Source organism: Rutilus rutilus, assembly GCF_951802725.1.
Source record: "Rutilus rutilus genome assembly, chromosome: 5".
Lineage (NCBI taxonomy): Eukaryota > Metazoa > Chordata > Actinopteri > Cypriniformes > Leuciscidae > Rutilus > Rutilus rutilus.
Genome location: NC_140213.1, coordinates 28,972,831 through 28,990,924, shown reverse-complemented (window position 1 = coordinate 28,990,924; position 18,094 = coordinate 28,972,831). Strand labels below are relative to the sequence as shown.

General features: G+C 36.6%; 1 protein-coding gene across 2 annotated transcripts in view; it reads left to right on the top strand.

Moving 5' to 3' along the window:
- The window catches only part of arhgef17 (Rho guanine nucleotide exchange factor (GEF) 17), a 95,710-nt gene that overhangs the window by 60,737 nt on the left and 16,879 nt on the right, over positions 1-18,094 (top strand). The window contains exons 3-12 of one of the 2 annotated variants that reach the window (XM_084408827.1): positions 4,146-4,223; positions 6,982-7,164; positions 11,811-11,927; positions 12,797-12,889; positions 13,872-14,048; positions 15,973-16,023; positions 16,116-16,225; positions 17,130-17,215; positions 17,425-17,543; positions 17,749-17,956. In XM_084408827.1, the coding sequence (XP_084264953.1) occupies positions 4,146-4,223; positions 6,982-7,164; positions 11,811-11,927; positions 12,797-12,889; positions 13,872-14,048; positions 15,973-16,023; positions 16,116-16,225; positions 17,130-17,215; positions 17,425-17,543; positions 17,749-17,956 (1,222 nt within the window). Of the gene's footprint in view, positions 1-4,145; positions 4,224-6,981; positions 7,165-11,810; positions 11,928-12,796; positions 12,890-13,871; positions 14,058-15,972; positions 16,024-16,115; positions 16,226-17,129; positions 17,216-17,424; positions 17,544-17,748; positions 17,957-18,094 lie in introns of both variants that reach the window. The other variant, XM_084408826.1, reaches the window with a different exon arrangement.

Genomic DNA, 18,094 nt, shown 5'->3' with positions numbered 1-18,094 from the left:
TAGTTTATGTTTAGCTCTGCTATATTTTTTCATCTCAATATTAGTTTTAATAGAGTAACCTTTCCAAAATCCTCTGTGCATTCCTGTGCATGTGACCGAATGTCACGCCGTGTCTTTCTCATCAGGGCATTTCAGAAATACTCTTTTGGGACGTCTTTAACGGCTGCCACACATGCTGTTGGAGCTGCTGGGCACATTTCTGGCCCCCTGATGAGACTCCAGAGAGCATTTCGGTCTAAATGCAGTTTAAATGCGTTTTTATTACCAATTTTTATTTAGGACCAAGTTCAGGCAAAGGCTCAATAATCTCTTAAAATACCTTGCAGCGTATACAGATCTTCCTGTCCATGTGCTTGCCCTGCGTGTGGCAGTTTGATTTGTCTTGAGGGGAAAGGTAACTAGATTCTGTGTCGGCCTTCTTGAGGAACTAAACAGCAGGTCAGCAGGTTTGTTTAGCGCAGTGTAGAGCCGGACGTGTCGACCAAGACAGCATGCTGGTTAGTGTCTGTCAAACCGGCTGCTCTATATGAGAGAAAAATGAACTGGATGGCATGAGCATAAATCTGAGATACAAGCACACATGCTTCTTTCTTTTTTTCTTTCCTTCTGTAATACCTTGCAAGCCATATAAATAAATGGTTTTAGTTTAGATTATTAATACAGTATTATTATAGACTGTGTGTTTTGTGGTGGTTGTTCACGAGTCCCTTGTTTGTCCTGAGTAGTTAAACTGCCCAATGTTCTTCAGAGAAATCCTCCAGATCCTTCACATTCTTCAGTTTTCCAGCATCTTCTGCACAAGTTTGAACCATTTCCACAGTAGTGACTGTATGATTTTGAGATCCATCTTTTCACACTAAATTCATTATATTTAATCATGATTAATCGCATCTAACATAAGAGTTTGTGTTTTCATAATATATGTGTGTACAAATACACTCACCTAAAGGATTATTAGGAACACCATACTAATACTGTGTTTGACCCCCTTTCGCCTTCAGAACTGCCTTAATTCTACGTGGCATTGATTCAACAAGGTGCTGAAAGCATTCTTTAGAAATGTTGGCCCATATTGATAGGATAGCATCTTGCAGTTGATGGAGATTTGTGGGATGCACATCCAAGGCACGAAGCTCCCGTTCCACCACATCCCAAAGATGCTCTATTGGGTTGAGATCTGGTGACTGTGGGGGCCATTTTAGTACAGTGAACTCATTGTCATGTTCAAGAAACCAATTTGAAATGATTCGACATGTGACTCGGCTTTGTGACATGGTGCATTATCCTGCTGGAAGTAGCCATCAGAGGATGGGTACATGGTGGTCATAAAGGGATGGACATGGTCAGAAACAATGCTCAGGTAGGCCGTGGCATTTAAACGATGCCCAATTGGCACTAAGGGGCCTAAAGTGTGCCAAGAAAACATCCCCCACACCATTACACCACCACCACCAGCCTGCACAGTGGTAACAAGGCATGATGGATCCATGTTCTCATTCTGTTTACGCCAAATTCTGACTCTACCATCTGAATGTCTCAACAGAAATCGAGACTCATCAGACCAGGCAACATTTTTCCAGTCTTCAACTGTCCAATTTTGGTGAGCTCGTTCAAATTGTAGCCTCTTTTTCCTATTTGTTGTGGAGATGAGTGGTACCCGGTGGGGTCTTCTGCTGTTGTAGCCCATCCGCCTCAAGTTTGTGCGTGTTGTGGCTTCACAAATGCTTTGCTGCATACCTCGGTTGTAACGAGTGGTTATTTCAGTCAAAGTTGCTCTTCTATCAGCTTGAATCAGTCGGCCCATTCTCCTCTGACCTCTAGCATCAACAAGACATTTTCGCCCACAGGACTGCCGCATACTGGATGTTTTTCCCTTTTCACACCATTCTTTGTAAACCCTAGAAATGGTTGTGCCATGCCACGCTCAAAATTGCTTAAATCACCTTTCTTTCCCATTCTGACATTCAGTTTGGAGTTCAGGAGATTGTCTTGACCAGGACCACACCCCTAAATGCATTGAAGCAACTGCCATGTGATTGGTTGATTAGATAATTGCATTGAGAAATTGAACAGGTGTTCCTAATAATCCTTTAGGTGAGTGTATGTATATATAAATATATGATTAAAGTTATATACATATTGTATTTATGTGTCTGTGTATATATTATGTAAACACAAACTCTTATGTTAGATGCGATTAATCGCAATTAATCAATTTGACAGCACAAAAAATTTTTTTTACATTTAGCAGATTCTGCAAAGGGTATGTAAACTTTTGAGCACAACTCTATCTTCTCTCCTGTGCACATCTTTTGTCTCTTGCATGTTATTTCATTCAGAATGAACAAATTGATTTTGTAATGACCTTTTTGTGGGATGTTACTGACATTCTTTCAGAAATAAACTCTTCTGAACTTGTTAGAGTGCTTCTGTAAACAGATAGAGTCTATGTTCCCAGGAACCAGTTTAAAACAAAGTTTGACTATTTGGAGGAATCCTAAAACATTCGTTCTCCTTCAGCCCGCTTCATGGTATACGTGACTTTGTGCGTCATTCGCTGCACGTGACTTCCTTTTCCAATTACATCCATGTCACACTTGTGTGTTTGAGCTAGACATTTCAGAACAGATCTGTAACGCAGGACTCCGGATGCTGGCTAACAAACTTAACCGTGAAAGAACGGCACACTCTGTCCATTATCAGTTTTTCTCTTTAAATGCCTCTCTCTCACTCAGATGTGTTTGTTGTGTAGTGTCGGTCAGGACTGATTCACAGTGGTTAGTGAAGGTTATCTTCTCAGAGATGGAAACGTACACATATTTGGCTCAGTGGCTGACACAGACTAGTAAACAGGAAACTCTTGTTATTTTGAGCACTTCATTATAAATTGTTTCCTTTACACCACCAAAATACCATAATGCATTCTTGACTGCTGTGAAATCATAATGAGTATTAGATGTTAATGTTCCTTAAGAGAATGTGAGTAAATACTGAGTAAAAGCACCATTACAGTGCTGTGAATGGTTGCCAGGGTGTTTCCAAGAGGTTGCTTAAGACTTAGTGTTCTGATAGTGTGTTTACCAGATTGCCATGTGACCAGGGTGTTCTGGGTGGTTGCTAGGTAGTTTGTTCTACCCCAAGTGAAAATAGTTGATCTGATATTTTGTTCTCTTGGGCGATGTTCACACTGTCAGTCCAAATCCGATTATTTGTGTATCTGACCGGAATCTCTAAATTAATCACTGTCCACATAGTGTAGGCCTATCACAACTGTTCAGATCTGATTTGTGTGTCCCTTGGCGCTCTTTTATTTTCTGGAATATCTGCATTTCTGTGGTTTCTAGGCCTATTCACAACTATTCACAACACTGGAACTGCTACGTCTTCTGTTCTGTCGTCTCCGCCGATCTCAAAACACGTCTCCGTTATGTTGTAATTTTCTGCTCGTACGGCACTTTGCAACAACAGCCTTGTTTCTGCGACGACTTTCAGCATGTTTCCCAAAACAACGTCTGACATGTTTACGTTTTACGTGGCGTGAGAAAGTGGCATAAATCACGCAAAATCCGATTAGAGCGGTCAGACTGAAACAGATTTCCAGAAATGCGATTTAAACAGGATTTCAAACCACATATGTAAGTAGCTCAAAACGGATGTGTAAAATCTCATGTGATGATTTTTTATTTATTTTTTTTACTTTCATTCTTGCACCTGCTATGACCGGATTCTAATCGGATATTCACAAAAAATCGGATTTTAGCTGACAGTCTGAACGTACGTAGCCTAAAGTAACAGCTGATCTCTCCTTATCAAGACACGTGATTTGAGGAATCTTTCATGCAATGCAAAGTTTTTGATGCTTTAAATGTTAGAAGTTTTAAAAAGTAACTTTGAAAAGTGGCAAACACCTCTAATAAATGTACTAATTGTAGTATTTTGGTCAAAACTGTGGTTACTATTGTTTTTAAGGGCGTTGAAGTTTTGTGTAGGCCTGTACTTGAGTCTCCAGGATTGTGTGTACATGTATTTGTCGTAGATATTTATTTATCCTAATATTTGTTTATATTTATTTGATTTAAAATGTATTTAATGTGTAATATGTAAATGTATTTTACGTGACGTTATTGACATATTTCTCTCTGCAGGATATGAGAAGACATGTGATGATGACTTTACTGGACACAGAACAATCTTACGTTGACGCTCTTCGCACACTCACACAGGTATGAAACACGCACACACATTCATGTAGCTGTCTAAATTAATAACATAAACTCCTATTAGTCTTATTAATGACTACAGGCTGTTTTTTTTTTACAAATTAGGACATATTCAAAGGAAGGTTTATCATTTTAACTCACTACTGGGGATAGTCTTTGTGGAGAGTAAATGCACATACATAATCAACACATCAAACGTAATGGCCAAACCAAGTATGTTGCATAACATTTATCATAAAAATGTAAAAAGCACTGTATCATAAAGGGTTTGCTATTTGTGTTTATGCATCAACCTTTTAATATTATTCTTAATATCATAAATCGTTTGCAGACCTTGAATAAATCAGAACAGAACAACCGAAACATGATGTTACTGTAAGAACGAGAGCGGAAGCTGCATACTGAGTTTAATAAGCAAAAGAGAGAAACAAATCATCATCTTTTCCAATCTCTCCTGACTCATAACAACCTATTCCAGCAGCTGCATCCGTTGCCCTGGCAACAAGGTGAGCGAGCAGCGGGCAACGCACCTCCAAAATGGCCCCCATTACTGAGCAATTCTCACCAGCATTTATGCTCTCATTCTGTGTTAAAGGAAACAGTTTATCTTTGTGGGTAAATGATTGCGTTCCAGTCAACATCATTACGTGTAAGCGGTGTGCAGCGGGTCAACCGTGGTTGACTGAGCAAACAATGAGAGAGACGCACAAGCACAAGTTTATCACCTTAAAGTGTTGATGGGGAGATCTAGAGAAAGGTGTGGAGAGGTGCATGATGGACGGATGACAGACGCGAGCGGTTTATCACGGCAACAGCGTGTCTCCGGGCACGTTTTAGGGCGTTTGAGGTAGCGTTGGCCAGATGTGTGCTAGTCAAAACATCTGACCTGAGACAAACACTCTGTGTTGGTATGTTTTTTTTTTTGGAGACGTACTATCGTATTAACATGCTTTTTTGGCATTGGTAATACCAAGGTATTTTTGAAGTACGATGTGAATACCATAGTATATGATGTTACCATCTTATACATCACTGTACCGTGGTAACACAACAGTCCTTTTTTGGAGGTTTATGTTTAGGGATATTTGGTTTGTTGGTAAGTAGGGTTTGGTCATTTTATTTTATTTTAGTGATTCCAATTCTGCTTATCGATTCCAGTAAGGTAAAAGCATATTACAGACAAGTAAACAGAAATAAAATAAGAACAAATAAACAAATTAGCAATAGCAAAAAAAATTTTACAGAAATTGTAATCAAATGTAAAATAACACTGCATAGTGTTCTTTTTATAAATAAAACTTTGATTATTCCTTATATACAAAAGTTATTCAGTCAAGATCAGTGAGTGATTTTATTTTTATTTTGTTCTTTAATTTACGTTAATTACACAGACTACAGCAGGTTTATTAGGCTGCTGTCGCTTTAAGGGCTCATGCAGGATCCAATATACTGTTACACATGCATTTTCTATGTTCACTTAAGACAAAACCGACTGTGTTTACGAGAATATTTTGACAGTTTTGTGTGTATTTGTGCGTTTAAGCACAAGACGCATATTACAACTCACTTCAGTATCGCGCACTAAATGACAGGCAGCTGTGTGCGCAAAGAAAGCAGCACGAGTGCCGAATTGAGTTCTCTTTCGCGTTTTCTTGCTCTTGAAAATGGTTTGAAATCACATTAAAATGCGCACACGTGAATCGAAGGTTTCATTTTATGGTCCGATTCCTGACCTTTAGTGTCCGATTCCAAAATTGGAATTTTCGATCCCCAACCAAATTGGTAAGTTTTTTTAAAAGTCAAATTGGACCCTACTTACACATTTCTGGTATTATTTCATTGTCATTTAGGTTGTAATTATGAAATGCCTTTCTAGTCTGAATATTCAATTTTTATTATTTTATGATTTATATAAAAATAAAAAATAAAAAAATTCTGACAAAGATGATGTAAATAAATATACAAATGATACATGGAGGTAAAACAGTGAAATAAAACATTAGGTGTACTAAGAACAAACAAAAATCTATACATATTTCTATCTTTTTTAATGTTCTGTTACCCATTAACGTCATTTTATGGAAGTAAAACGCGTGCAAATGACAATTAATGTTGACTAATTCAAATTAAGAAATAAATGCAAAATACAAGTTTGGTTTTAAAAAATCCTTGTTTTGTGACAGTAAAGACAGAGGAGCAGAATGTTTATCTGCATTTGATATGACACAGTTTACATCCCAAAAGGGGAGTCAGGCATTTCCTATAATCAAAGTCTGTCCCAGACCACCACATGCAAACACAAAAACATGCATTCATTCTCTCATTGTATATTCCTTTATCATTTTTGATGCATATCTTTTTTTATATTTATTAATGCATATCCATTATTATTGCATTTTCCTTTATATTTATTCATGCATATTTGTTGCATATTCCTTCATATTTATTTATGTATATTCATTATTTTTGCATATTCCTTTATATTTATTCATGCATATTCATTATAGTTGCATATTCTTTTAAATGTATTATTGCATATCCAGTTCATGGTCTAAGTATGTCAAACACACTCAAATGTTAACATTCGTTAACACAGTTTAGTGGTTTTAAATAGACAGCATTTTTATTTTCAGCGATTAATGCCGTAATGCGCTGTGATGGAAATGTTGATTGTATTTTGTTCAGTACTAAAAAGTAAAAATTGTTCCATGTAGATAAAAGTGTTGATTTCCTCTGTTTCTCTCTGTTGTTGTGGTCTCAGGGCTACATGAAGCCCCTCAAGCACCCGGAGAACTCCCCGCTCTGTGACCCGTCCCTGGTAGACGAGATGTTTTACCAGATCCCTGAGATTCTAGAACATCATGAGCAGTTCCTGGAGCAGGTGCTGGACTGTGTCAACCAGTGGCATGACAAACAGACTATCGGACATGTGCTCATTCAGTCGGTGAGAACCTAATCACAGTTTGCACCGTATTGTATGTGAGAATAGCGTTCCAAATCAAAGTAGATTATGTTCAAAATACTAAACCAGAAATTATTATAATGGTAAACATTTTCAGATGGATTTTTGTAATATAGATCTGTGTATGAGGAGGACTAATGCTGTGTCCCGATGTACATACTATCTGTCCCAAGTAGTATGCAGAATTAGAATGAGTGTTCCCTGAATTAAATTAAATTATATTGATAATTGAATGCTAATATACAGTAGGGCCCTATGTTTTCAGCGATGAATTTGGCCAAATGTGGATGAATAAATCAAAAGTAGGGTCGTGAACTTAATCAAATGACGATATGACCTCTGTGAATATTAAAGCACTTTTTTCATGACTGTTATTGAAATATGTTCTCCAGAGTTCACTTTACCAGTTAAACACCCAGTGAAATACATACTTTAAGTGCCTAGTTGAAGTGTGCAGCCATGGATTATTATATATATTTTTTTGGTTTATAACATTGTTTGCTTAAACGTCCCATGTAATTTTACTGCCGTTTAGACCCGTCAAATTTAGTTTTTTTTTTTCAAATTGGTAAATTTGGCTATAATCAAGAGAAATTATAATAGTCTTCCCACTATTTTCACATTAACAGCATGTCTTATTTTGATGATTTCCTTCATCTTCTGTGATTGGCCTCTCACATTAGCGTTACTAACACATAAGGTTCAGTTAGCCAGTGATCCGCTCAGAGAGTGTGTGAACACTAGGCTGGAGCCACTCAGCCACTCAGATCGTCTGCTCTCAGAAGGTACTGACAGAAGTTTTGACATCTAGCAGGTGTTTGTTTTCCATACTTAAAGGGATGACGTGCAGGTTGTAGGCTTATTAGTTGACATGGTCGCCATATTGTCTCAACCCACCTGTCTGACTTAGGGTCTATGCTGTAGTGATGCTGGTGCCGTTCTGTCTCTGACACATACACACACACACACACACACACACACACACACACACACAATTTATCCTGCTGCTAGGTCTTCGTCTCATCCTAAGTGCCATCTCTGAAAGTTTTTTTCATGTTCTTTTGAAAGAAATTTATAATTTTATTCAGCAAGGATGCATTAAATTGGTCAAATGTGACAGTAAAGACATTTATAAAATTACAAAAGATTTCTATTTCAAATAAATGATGTTCTTTTGAGGCCATAAAACCCATCCTGAATATCTTTTGCAAGAGTTTTGAGAACTGAACTGTAGCCTAGAATTTTTGCTTCGAAATTATGTGAAAATCATCCTGCCCACTCATTCACATAAAACAGTATACTGATTGATTGATTGATTTAAAATTTGTAAGACATGTTTTGTGTTAGAAAGGTCATAATGTGAGGAGGCGCGAATGATCATGAATATTTATGCTTTTCACACCTGGAAAGACAATGACCCTTTCCACTAATGGCCCTATCAGGTGAATGGGACTGTGAGGGAACTACATGAAAGAATGTGAGGAGATTAAAAGAATGGCTTTTTTTTATTGTTTGAATTTTATTTACTATACAACATTATCAATATATATGACAAAAAAGCACATTATTGAGCACACTGATCTAAACACAGACACCTTTGTGGCATTCCTGAAACAGTTCTTGTTCAACTGATAGGAGGGGCAATGGTCAGATTTTTCTGGTTAAAATTTCGATTTGTGATTTAAAATTCACAAAAAAAATGATAAAGAACACCAGGTTTGTTGTGCCTACTTGCAGGACTCCATAATTTTGGCCCAAAAATTTGGTGCTTCTAGATTAGTATGACTAATAATAATTATGATTATTGTTAGTAGTTGTACTAAATAAAAATAAGAATTATTGGGAACACTTTACAATAAGGTCTCATTCGTTAAAATTAATGTATTAACTAACATGAACTAACAATGAGTAAAACATTTATTACAGTATTTATTAATCTTAGTTAATGTTAGTTAATAAAAATACAGTCGTTCATTGTTTTTTCATGTTGATTTACAGTGCATTAACTAATGTTAGCAAATAAAACTTTTATTTAAATAATGTATTAGTAAATGCTGACATTCTCATTAATAAAGATTAATAAATGCTGTAGATGTATTGTTCATTATTAGTTCATGTTAACTTCCCCTAATGAAACCTTATTGTAAAGTGTTACCGAATTATTATAATAACACTATTTCGTTATTAAAATAAAAATACAGTATTTTTTTACAGTATTAAGAATAAATATAAATACTATTTATATTTGCCTTGGTGAGCATAAGAGACTTCTTTCAAAAACATAAAAAATCTTATCAACCCCAACTTTGGAACTGTAGTTTACTGTACTTTCCCACCACTTTTAGTGCATTGTGTAATTATGCTAATTGGGATGCAGCCTAGCATTTGTTCAGAATAAGGTGAAGGTCTGTTCTCTCTGTAGGAATGCTAAGTGTCTCAGTGTGGGGCTTTAATCTGTCTGACCCTCTGCCCCGGTTTGGAGAAATACCGCCTCACGACTGCTAGTTACACGTTGTTTAGACATTCCTGTCAGATTCACGTTCGCACATCAAATGCAGGATTTATATGGGCTCTGACTAAATTAGTCACAAACTGACAAACTCAGATAGTTTAGACACCACAATTCTGTTTTATGGGATTTTTAAGGCTTTAGGGCTGTACTGAACCCTGTGCATGCAAGTCTCAGGCCTGGTGTAGATGGTAGATGGTTGTCACAGACAGGGCTTAGATAAATTAGGACATTTAAGTAGCTTTTATAAACATAAAAACATTACTGCTTTTTTAGATAAAAACATTTATCTAAAAAAATAGATACATTTATCATTTATCAAGATAAAAACATTTATCTTGAGACAAAACAATGGTACTGACATATTTTAAAATGTACCAGTGCATGTTGCTTTGAGTTATCAGCTCAAACATGCATTTTAGTCTGGGACTAGGCTTAAGCCTGGTCTAGCTCATGCCTTTAAGATCATGTTTTTTAAGGTTCTCATTCATTTTCTTCATAGGAACTTTAAAAAAATCTTCAATATCAAGCTTAAGATGCATCATAACTTTACAAAGAAAAAAATCTATGGAAAAAAAGCTTAAAAAACAAATCAGAACTCCTTTGTAACCATAGCAACATGCTAAGAGTCACCCACAACAACCTAGCAATGTGACGGTAACTATTTGCGCTACAAGAAGGGGCCATTATCTTGTTTTATTAGTTTTATTAGATATCATACAACGCAAGTCCCATGCGAAAGTCAAGAACAAAAACAAAACATGAAACTAAAGGTCATTCACCTTATTTGATTATTTAATTACATTATTATATTCATGTGCACTTTAATGTTCAGTACAACTGCAAACCAGACTCAAGGAAACCTGAGCATCAGATGGCTGTACATAAAGTTTGAAATAGTTTTTATTTATTAAAAAAAAAAAAAATCAAAGTGTGAAAATGAAAGCCTCTATGGAACAGACATTGTGCAGGACGTCCTGCGTGTTCTTCAGGGCTCGTAAAACAGGACCTCTGTTTCTGGTGGGTGTAAATTGTCCCCCTGTGGCTTTAGAGTTAAACATTACAGAGCAGACTGAGTCACACGCTGCCAGTGAGCTGTCTTTCCTCACGACAAGCTAAGGAGATTTATTTGAGGACTGTCCACACACACCATCCATCCACAAAGATAACTACTCAGAGTTGTCCTCACTATCAGATAGGAAGCCATTTTAGTAACAAACATATCCAAAAGCACTATACTGTTTTTTTTTTATATATATATTTTTTTTTATATGGTAACATAACCAGAGCCGGACAGTAACGGAGTACATTTACTTGAGTACAGTACTTAAGTACAATTTTGAGGGATCTGTACTTTACTCGAGTATCATTTTTGGGGAGTACTCATGACTTTACTCAAGTACATTTGAGAGGCAAATATTGTACTCTTTACTCCGCTACATTTCTATCCATAACCGTGAGTACCCGTTACTTCTTCTAAAAAAAAAAAAAGGAAAAAAGACAAATCTCGGAAACCCTCAATTTGTTGTTTCCCTCTCAAACGTGATTGGATTGTGCAGGCGCCACTGATTGGGACAGCCTATCAGCAATCACCTTCAGCTTTCCGCCAAAGTCAACTCCATGGTCAGATTTAAGAGACGAAACCATGGACGAAACAATGGATGAAGACGCAGCAGGTCCATCCCGGGAATGTGCCAACCCGTGGCCCCACCTCGCCAGACTATTTCAATTTTCTGAACAAGTTAATGATAGTTTTCGCTTCAAGTGTTTGCTGTGTTTACCAATGTAAGCACTGTGGCAGTAGTAATGCAATATTTAGAAAATGTACTCTTGTACTCTTGATACTCAAGTACTTTTAAAAACAAGTACTTCAGTGCTTTTACTTAAGTAGACATCTGACTGTATACTTTTACTTTTGTAGTAAATTTACCAAGGGGTATCTGTACTTTTACTCAAGTAATGAAGCTGTGTACTCTGTCCGCCTCTGCACATAACTCAGAATTCACTAAGGACAGTATTGCTCCGTGTCAAGCAATGATTAGCAGGCTAGGGGTGATGTTTTTAAAGGTGCACAGTTGTTGTACAGTGTTGATCAATAATGATTCCACTTTCTCCTCAGTTTTCCAAAGAGATCCTCGCCAATATTTATTCAGCATACATCGACAACTTCATGAACGCCAAAGACGCAGTGAGAATTGCAAAGGAAGCCAAGCCAGCTTTCCTAAAGTTTCTAGAGGTACATTACGGCTTTGTGTGTGTGGTGTGTGTGTGTGTGTGTGTGTGTGTGTGTGTGTGTGTGTGTGTGTGTGTGTGTGTGTGTGTGTGTGTGTGTGTGTGTGTGTAAAAATAATTCTACACTACAATTATCCCCTCAAGAGGCTGTTTGGCAGCTCTTGGACATTATATGGCCATTTGGCACAGCTAAACTTTAAATATATGGATTTTGTCATTGTGCAAACTATGACCTGTTAAAACAGAGAAAGACAGGGTTCATTTTCTGTGTTTGTGTTGGACTTTTAATGTCTTTAACTGGAGATGAGGGGAAACCAGTGTTATTTTAGTATTATTTCTATGCTATTATATTTACGAATGTTTTGAAATAGCTTTTTATTTTTTATATATATTTTTTTCATTTCCTTTTTTTTCTTCTTTTTTTTTTTAGTTTTAACAATTGTAGTACTTAAAAATATTCATTTCAGTTAGTTGCCTTGAAAACATTTCTCATTTTTGTTTAAGTTTTGAAGTGTAAGGTTTTTTTCCATCTGATATTTATATTTATTTATATTTCAGCCTCATTTGAATTAATACAAAATATTTTAAATAGTTTTAGTTAACAATAATACATTTAACTGTAAATTCCCTAGTTTTAAATGCATATTTATCTTTATCAGCTGAATCATAACATGTTGTTTGAGGTGTTTTTGAGTTCGAAGATTACTGCCCTCTAATGGTAACTCTGCAAACTGAACCTAAACGAAGTTATCTAGTAAAGCATGGTTGGATAAACTGTACACATGAAGTTGAAATCAAGATAAAGTATGGTAGTACTTCTAAACTTTTTGTTTGTGTTCCATTTCTCTGTTATTCTATCTCTTTCCTCCTCAGCAAAGCATGCGTGAGAATAAGGAGAAACAAGCTCTGGGTGATCTGATGATAAAGCCAGTGCAGCGGATCCCACGATACGAGCTACTAGTTAAGGTGACGCTAACCATCCCCTTTTTATTTTTACCATTTTGTGTCTGTTAGTTTTTATTTAGAAGTTTTCTTTTCATGTATTGTTGCTTGTTTAGAACACATTAGGTAGGGCTGAACGATGAATTGAAATAAAATTGAAATTACAATGTGAAAATAGTACATTATCGAATCGCAAAGGCTGCAATTGAATTAAACAGCACGTTTCAGGGCCTTGGTTTGCAGTAAATGCATCTTCTTACTTAAAAACGTTTATTTGGGAATAATACAACATGCACTATCCATTTCAGCAAATATGTTAATGAGAAGCGTTTATAAACCTAAATTTGGCAGATTTCCACCAAAATAAAAGCTCAATGGTTTAATTAAGAAATTAAGTTAAGAAATGAAATTAATATTTAATAATAAAAGTTATTATTGTTATTTTATAGTCAAATTGATTTTATGGCCAAATTGTGCAGCTTTTCAAACAAGCACAGCAAACAAAAAATGCATTTTTAATCACTATCACAATTTTAATCAAAAACTTTGCAGTTTGATTTTTCCCAAATCATTCCGCCCTGACATCAGGTATGTTTGTGTGTGCTTACAGCTTAGCTACGTCATATTTATTTACCCATCTTTACTGTTAATCTTAAGGACAAAAATGCTAACATTCAATGCTATTTTACAGTCCTTTTCCGCATGTACATACTAGGTACTTATTATAGCAATTACAATAACTGGGTTATAACTAGGTACTATCCCTGAACTGACACCTAAACCAAACCTTAACCCATGTCATTACCTTATATTACCAGTACTTTCTTGGGTAACTACACTGTAATTACACTGTAAGCACACGTACTGTAAAATAAAGTGTAACCGTTATCAGTATCTAGGACTGAAACATCATCCATGCATTTTATGTGTATTTAATTTTTTGTTACTTTTCCTGTTGTTTTGGTAGTTTAGGTTTTAAATGACACATTCTGTTTGTGGGCTTCAGGATCTTCTGAAACACACTCCTGAGGATCACCCGGACTACCTGTTTCTGCTGGAAGCCCAGAAGAACATCAAGCGACTGGCCGAGAGGATCAACAAGGGCAGACGGAGCGCGGAGGAGCTGGAGAAAGAGACGCGTGTCATGCAGGAGATCGAAGCGCACATTGAGGGCGTGGAGCATGTGAGAGACGTATAAATCAGCCTTACTATTTATTCTTATTTTTATTTATGCATCTTTAATGATTCTTTTTTAAATCCCTGTTATGTAAATTATCCCTATTTCATGCCCAGTGTGTATGAAATGCGCATGAAATAGGCTGTAAAAATAAACTTGCCTCTCCTTACCTAATCCATAGTATTTTCGCCACAGAATACAAAAATAAATGATTGTGACCTTTTTTTAATATACACTACCGGTCAAAAGTTTTGAATCGGTAAGATTTTTACTGTTTTTAAAAGAAGTCTCTTCTGCTCACCCAAGGCTGCATTTATTTGAAAAACAAACAAACAAAAAAAAACCCAGTAAATTAAACAGTAAAAAAAACAAAAACAGTAATATTCTTGAATATTATGACATTTTAAAATAACTGTTTTCTATGTGAATATATTTTAAAATGTCATTTGTTCCTGTGATCAAAGCTGAATTTTCAGTATCATTACTCCAGTCTTCAGTGTCACACGATCCTTCAGAAATCATTCTGATATGATGATTTGATGCTCAAAAACATTAATTATTATTATTAATGTTGAAAACAGTTATGTAAAAAAAAATTGTCACGATTCTTTGATGTATAGAAAGTTCAAAGGAACAGCATTTATTTGAAATAGAATCTTTTGTAACATTATACATGTCTTTGCTGTCACTTTTGATCAATTTAATTCATCCTTGATGAATAAAAGTATTTATTTATTTTATTTCCCCCAAAAATAAAATAAAAATTCTTACTGACCCCAAATCATCAAACCCATCATATTAGAATGATTTGTGAAGGATCATGTGACACTGAAGACTGGAGTAATGATGCTGAAAATTCAGCTTTGATCAAAGGAATAAATTCACATATTTCACAATATTACAGGTTTTTTATAGCCTGGGTTTCCCCATGCTGCCTTGCGCGCAGCGCGATTTTATTCACGCTGATAGGCAGCCTGGACACCATGGACTACATTTTCCCCTCAAAAAGGGAACCAACCACAGAACGAGGAGGGAGAAGCAAGACGATGACGACGTCTATGCGACACACCGAAGCAGTTTGTTTATATCTATGGATCCAACATGGCAGCAGACGCGAAGTTACCTTTCGATGCAGCCTTAGATAGTGTTCTAAGTAGTTTAGTCGCTAAACGCCATCGTGTACACATAAATCTCTGACCCATCGTCTTCTTCCTCGTCGAATTTCTGTCGCTCCACATACGTCATCTGGTATAATTGAAACGATTGGCTATGAGCTACGTACAGGCGCATTTGATAGACATTCGTAGCGCCCAATAAACGGCTCTGGGCATTCGTAAACCAAGCCTCAAATACGAGAAAATGAACATGCGGTTCCCAGACCACGTCTCAATGAGAAGAGGTCTGACGTTAGCCAGGCTAGGTTTTTTATTCGGTTTTTTGTATTTTTAATCAAATAAATGCAGCCTTGGGTGAGCAGAAGAGACTTCTTTTAAAAACATAAAAAATCTTACCGATCCCAAACTTTTGACCGGTAGTGTATATCACAATTCTCTGAAAAAAAAATCAGAATTGCCAGGTTTATATATTGCGATTCTGACATTGTGATGTATAAACTTGCAATTGCGAGAAAAATATAAATTGTGTTGTGAGCTGACTTTATTTATTTCTTAGAATTGCAACTTTATCTCAATTGTGTGTTTATATCTCACAATTCTGAAAATTAAATTCAGAATTGCGAGTTTATATCTCAAAATTCTGGGACATAAAGTTAGAATTCCAAGATATAAACTCACAATTATAGAAAAAAGACTGAATTGTGAGAGAAAAAGTCACAATTAGCTTCTTCTTTTTTTTTATTCTGTGGCGGAAATAAGCTTCAAGGAGTATGTTCGCCCTTTGGCGGTACGTAATAATGTTTTTTTCCTGTCAGATCCTGAATCCGCAGAGGAAGTTCCTGAGACAAGAGATGGTGGTGGAATCGGTGAGCACAAATAAGCTCTTCATACAAGAAATAAGATCATTTTTTACCAAAATTATGAGCTTTCTAAACTCCCGTGCTTCTCTTTACTGTAGAAAACGGTGGGCGGTAAGAAGGACCGATCTCTCTTTCTGTTCAGTGATCTGCTCATCTGCACCACGCTGAAGAGGAAGTCTGGATCTCTTCGCAGGAGCTCCATGAGTTTGTGAGTTCTGATGCTCATTTGCAGCTTTCTTTTAATAGTCCATAGATGTGAGGAGGTCCTGGGAAAACTGATGTTTGGTTTAGAAACCCCTGAGTCCCCTGAGCTCTTCTGCTCTGCAGTCCAAAGCCGATGCAGTTTATCTCCGAATAACACTGCACCCTAGTGGACGGTCAGGAAAACAGCACTGGTATAGTCTGTACCATATCTCATTTAGCAGATGCTTTAAAGGGGACCTATTATGTTAATTTAGTTGTTTGGGTTTACAAGAATGGGTTTTCATGCTTGAATGTTCAAAAAACACATTATATTTCACATATTTGACATTGTTGCAGAACTCAGTCTGTCAGTAACACTCTGTTTAGTTCATGTCTCTATGAACTCCTTCTGAAAAGCATAGTGTGCTCTAATTAGTCGACTGGACCAGTGTGTTGTGATTGGTCAACCACTTTGAGCGTGTTTGGGAAAGGTCACGTCCCTTACCATAACGGCGAGTTTCAACACACTACTAAAGCAACTCAACCAGGCATCGTCCCTTTTTTTGTGTGTGTTTGCGGGAATAATTTAAAGGTAGTTGCGAAGAAGCTAGCAATAGCAAGTTAGCTTTGAAAACATAAGCCCTCCAAAGCCAATTCTCCTCCAAAACACATGACGCGCACAGCAGAATCAGCAAAGCATCACGAGAGACTGTCTTACCTCATGTCTCAAAGAACATAACATTGTAATAATAATGGACGTAAATAATGAACGCTTAGGACTTTAAATGTTTCAGTGGGGATCTTTCATGATTAACCCTTGTGGCATTTGAATCGCCAACCTTTCAGATGCAAGACTAGATCTTTAACTATCAAGCTCATGTTGGAAATATCCTCGACTGATGATTATTATCTCTCTGCCACTCTTTCAGATATTCCGCTGCTAGTGTCATTGACACCTCGAGTAAATACAAGTTCCTGTGGAAACTGCCCATAGAAGATGTGGAGGTGGTTAAAGGTAGCGTTATTATCACACACAATCAGTATGACATGATGTTTACCATGTTTGGGTTTTTGCTCTTTTTTTTTTTTTTTACATGCTCTTAAAATGGAAATTCATTCATTCATACAGTACATTCATTATGTTGCCCCTTTTGTTAGGCTACTTTCTTTTTGATACTTAGTTTGATTTTATTTTATTGACTCAATGTCATTTTATCATCACAGGTTCTAATCAAGCCACTAACAGAGAAAATATCCAGAAAACCATCAGTCGTCTGGATGAAGATCTCAGCACGCTTGGACAAATAAGCAAGCTGTCAGAAACACTCAGTTTCCCCCATCAGGTCTGTCAAGCTTTAGTCTATAAAACACCTCATATTAATTTGTTGTTGTATTGCTGTTGCTATAAAGTGTTGGTCACTTGGTAGAAACTTGTCAAATTAGACTCATTACCATACTGTAGCGTTTTTATATGCAGTATGTGCCTCTTCTCTCCCACTCAGAAGAATGAGTGAAATATTCTGAACTGCTTTTCTCTGTCTGTGTCAGAGTTTGGATGATGTGATAAAGGATCTGATGGCGTCAGTGCACCGGGAGCTGGCGGAGAAACAGTCTCTGGCTTTCAGCATGACGTTACTACCCACTAAACTAGAGCTGACCACCGCTTCAGCCGAGACCACCTTCATCTTTGAGTTCAGCAGCCCTGATGCCCGCAGTAACTTTGAGCAGGCGTTTGAGGAGGCCAAGAAGAAGCTCGGTAAATAGTCTACCACCAGCAATTTACATCTAATTATTACTTTACTAAAAAAAAGGAGGGGGATTATAATTTTCTATTATGAACTTGGTGCAAACATTTAGCACAAGACACTAGTAAAAACGACAATATAAATATATA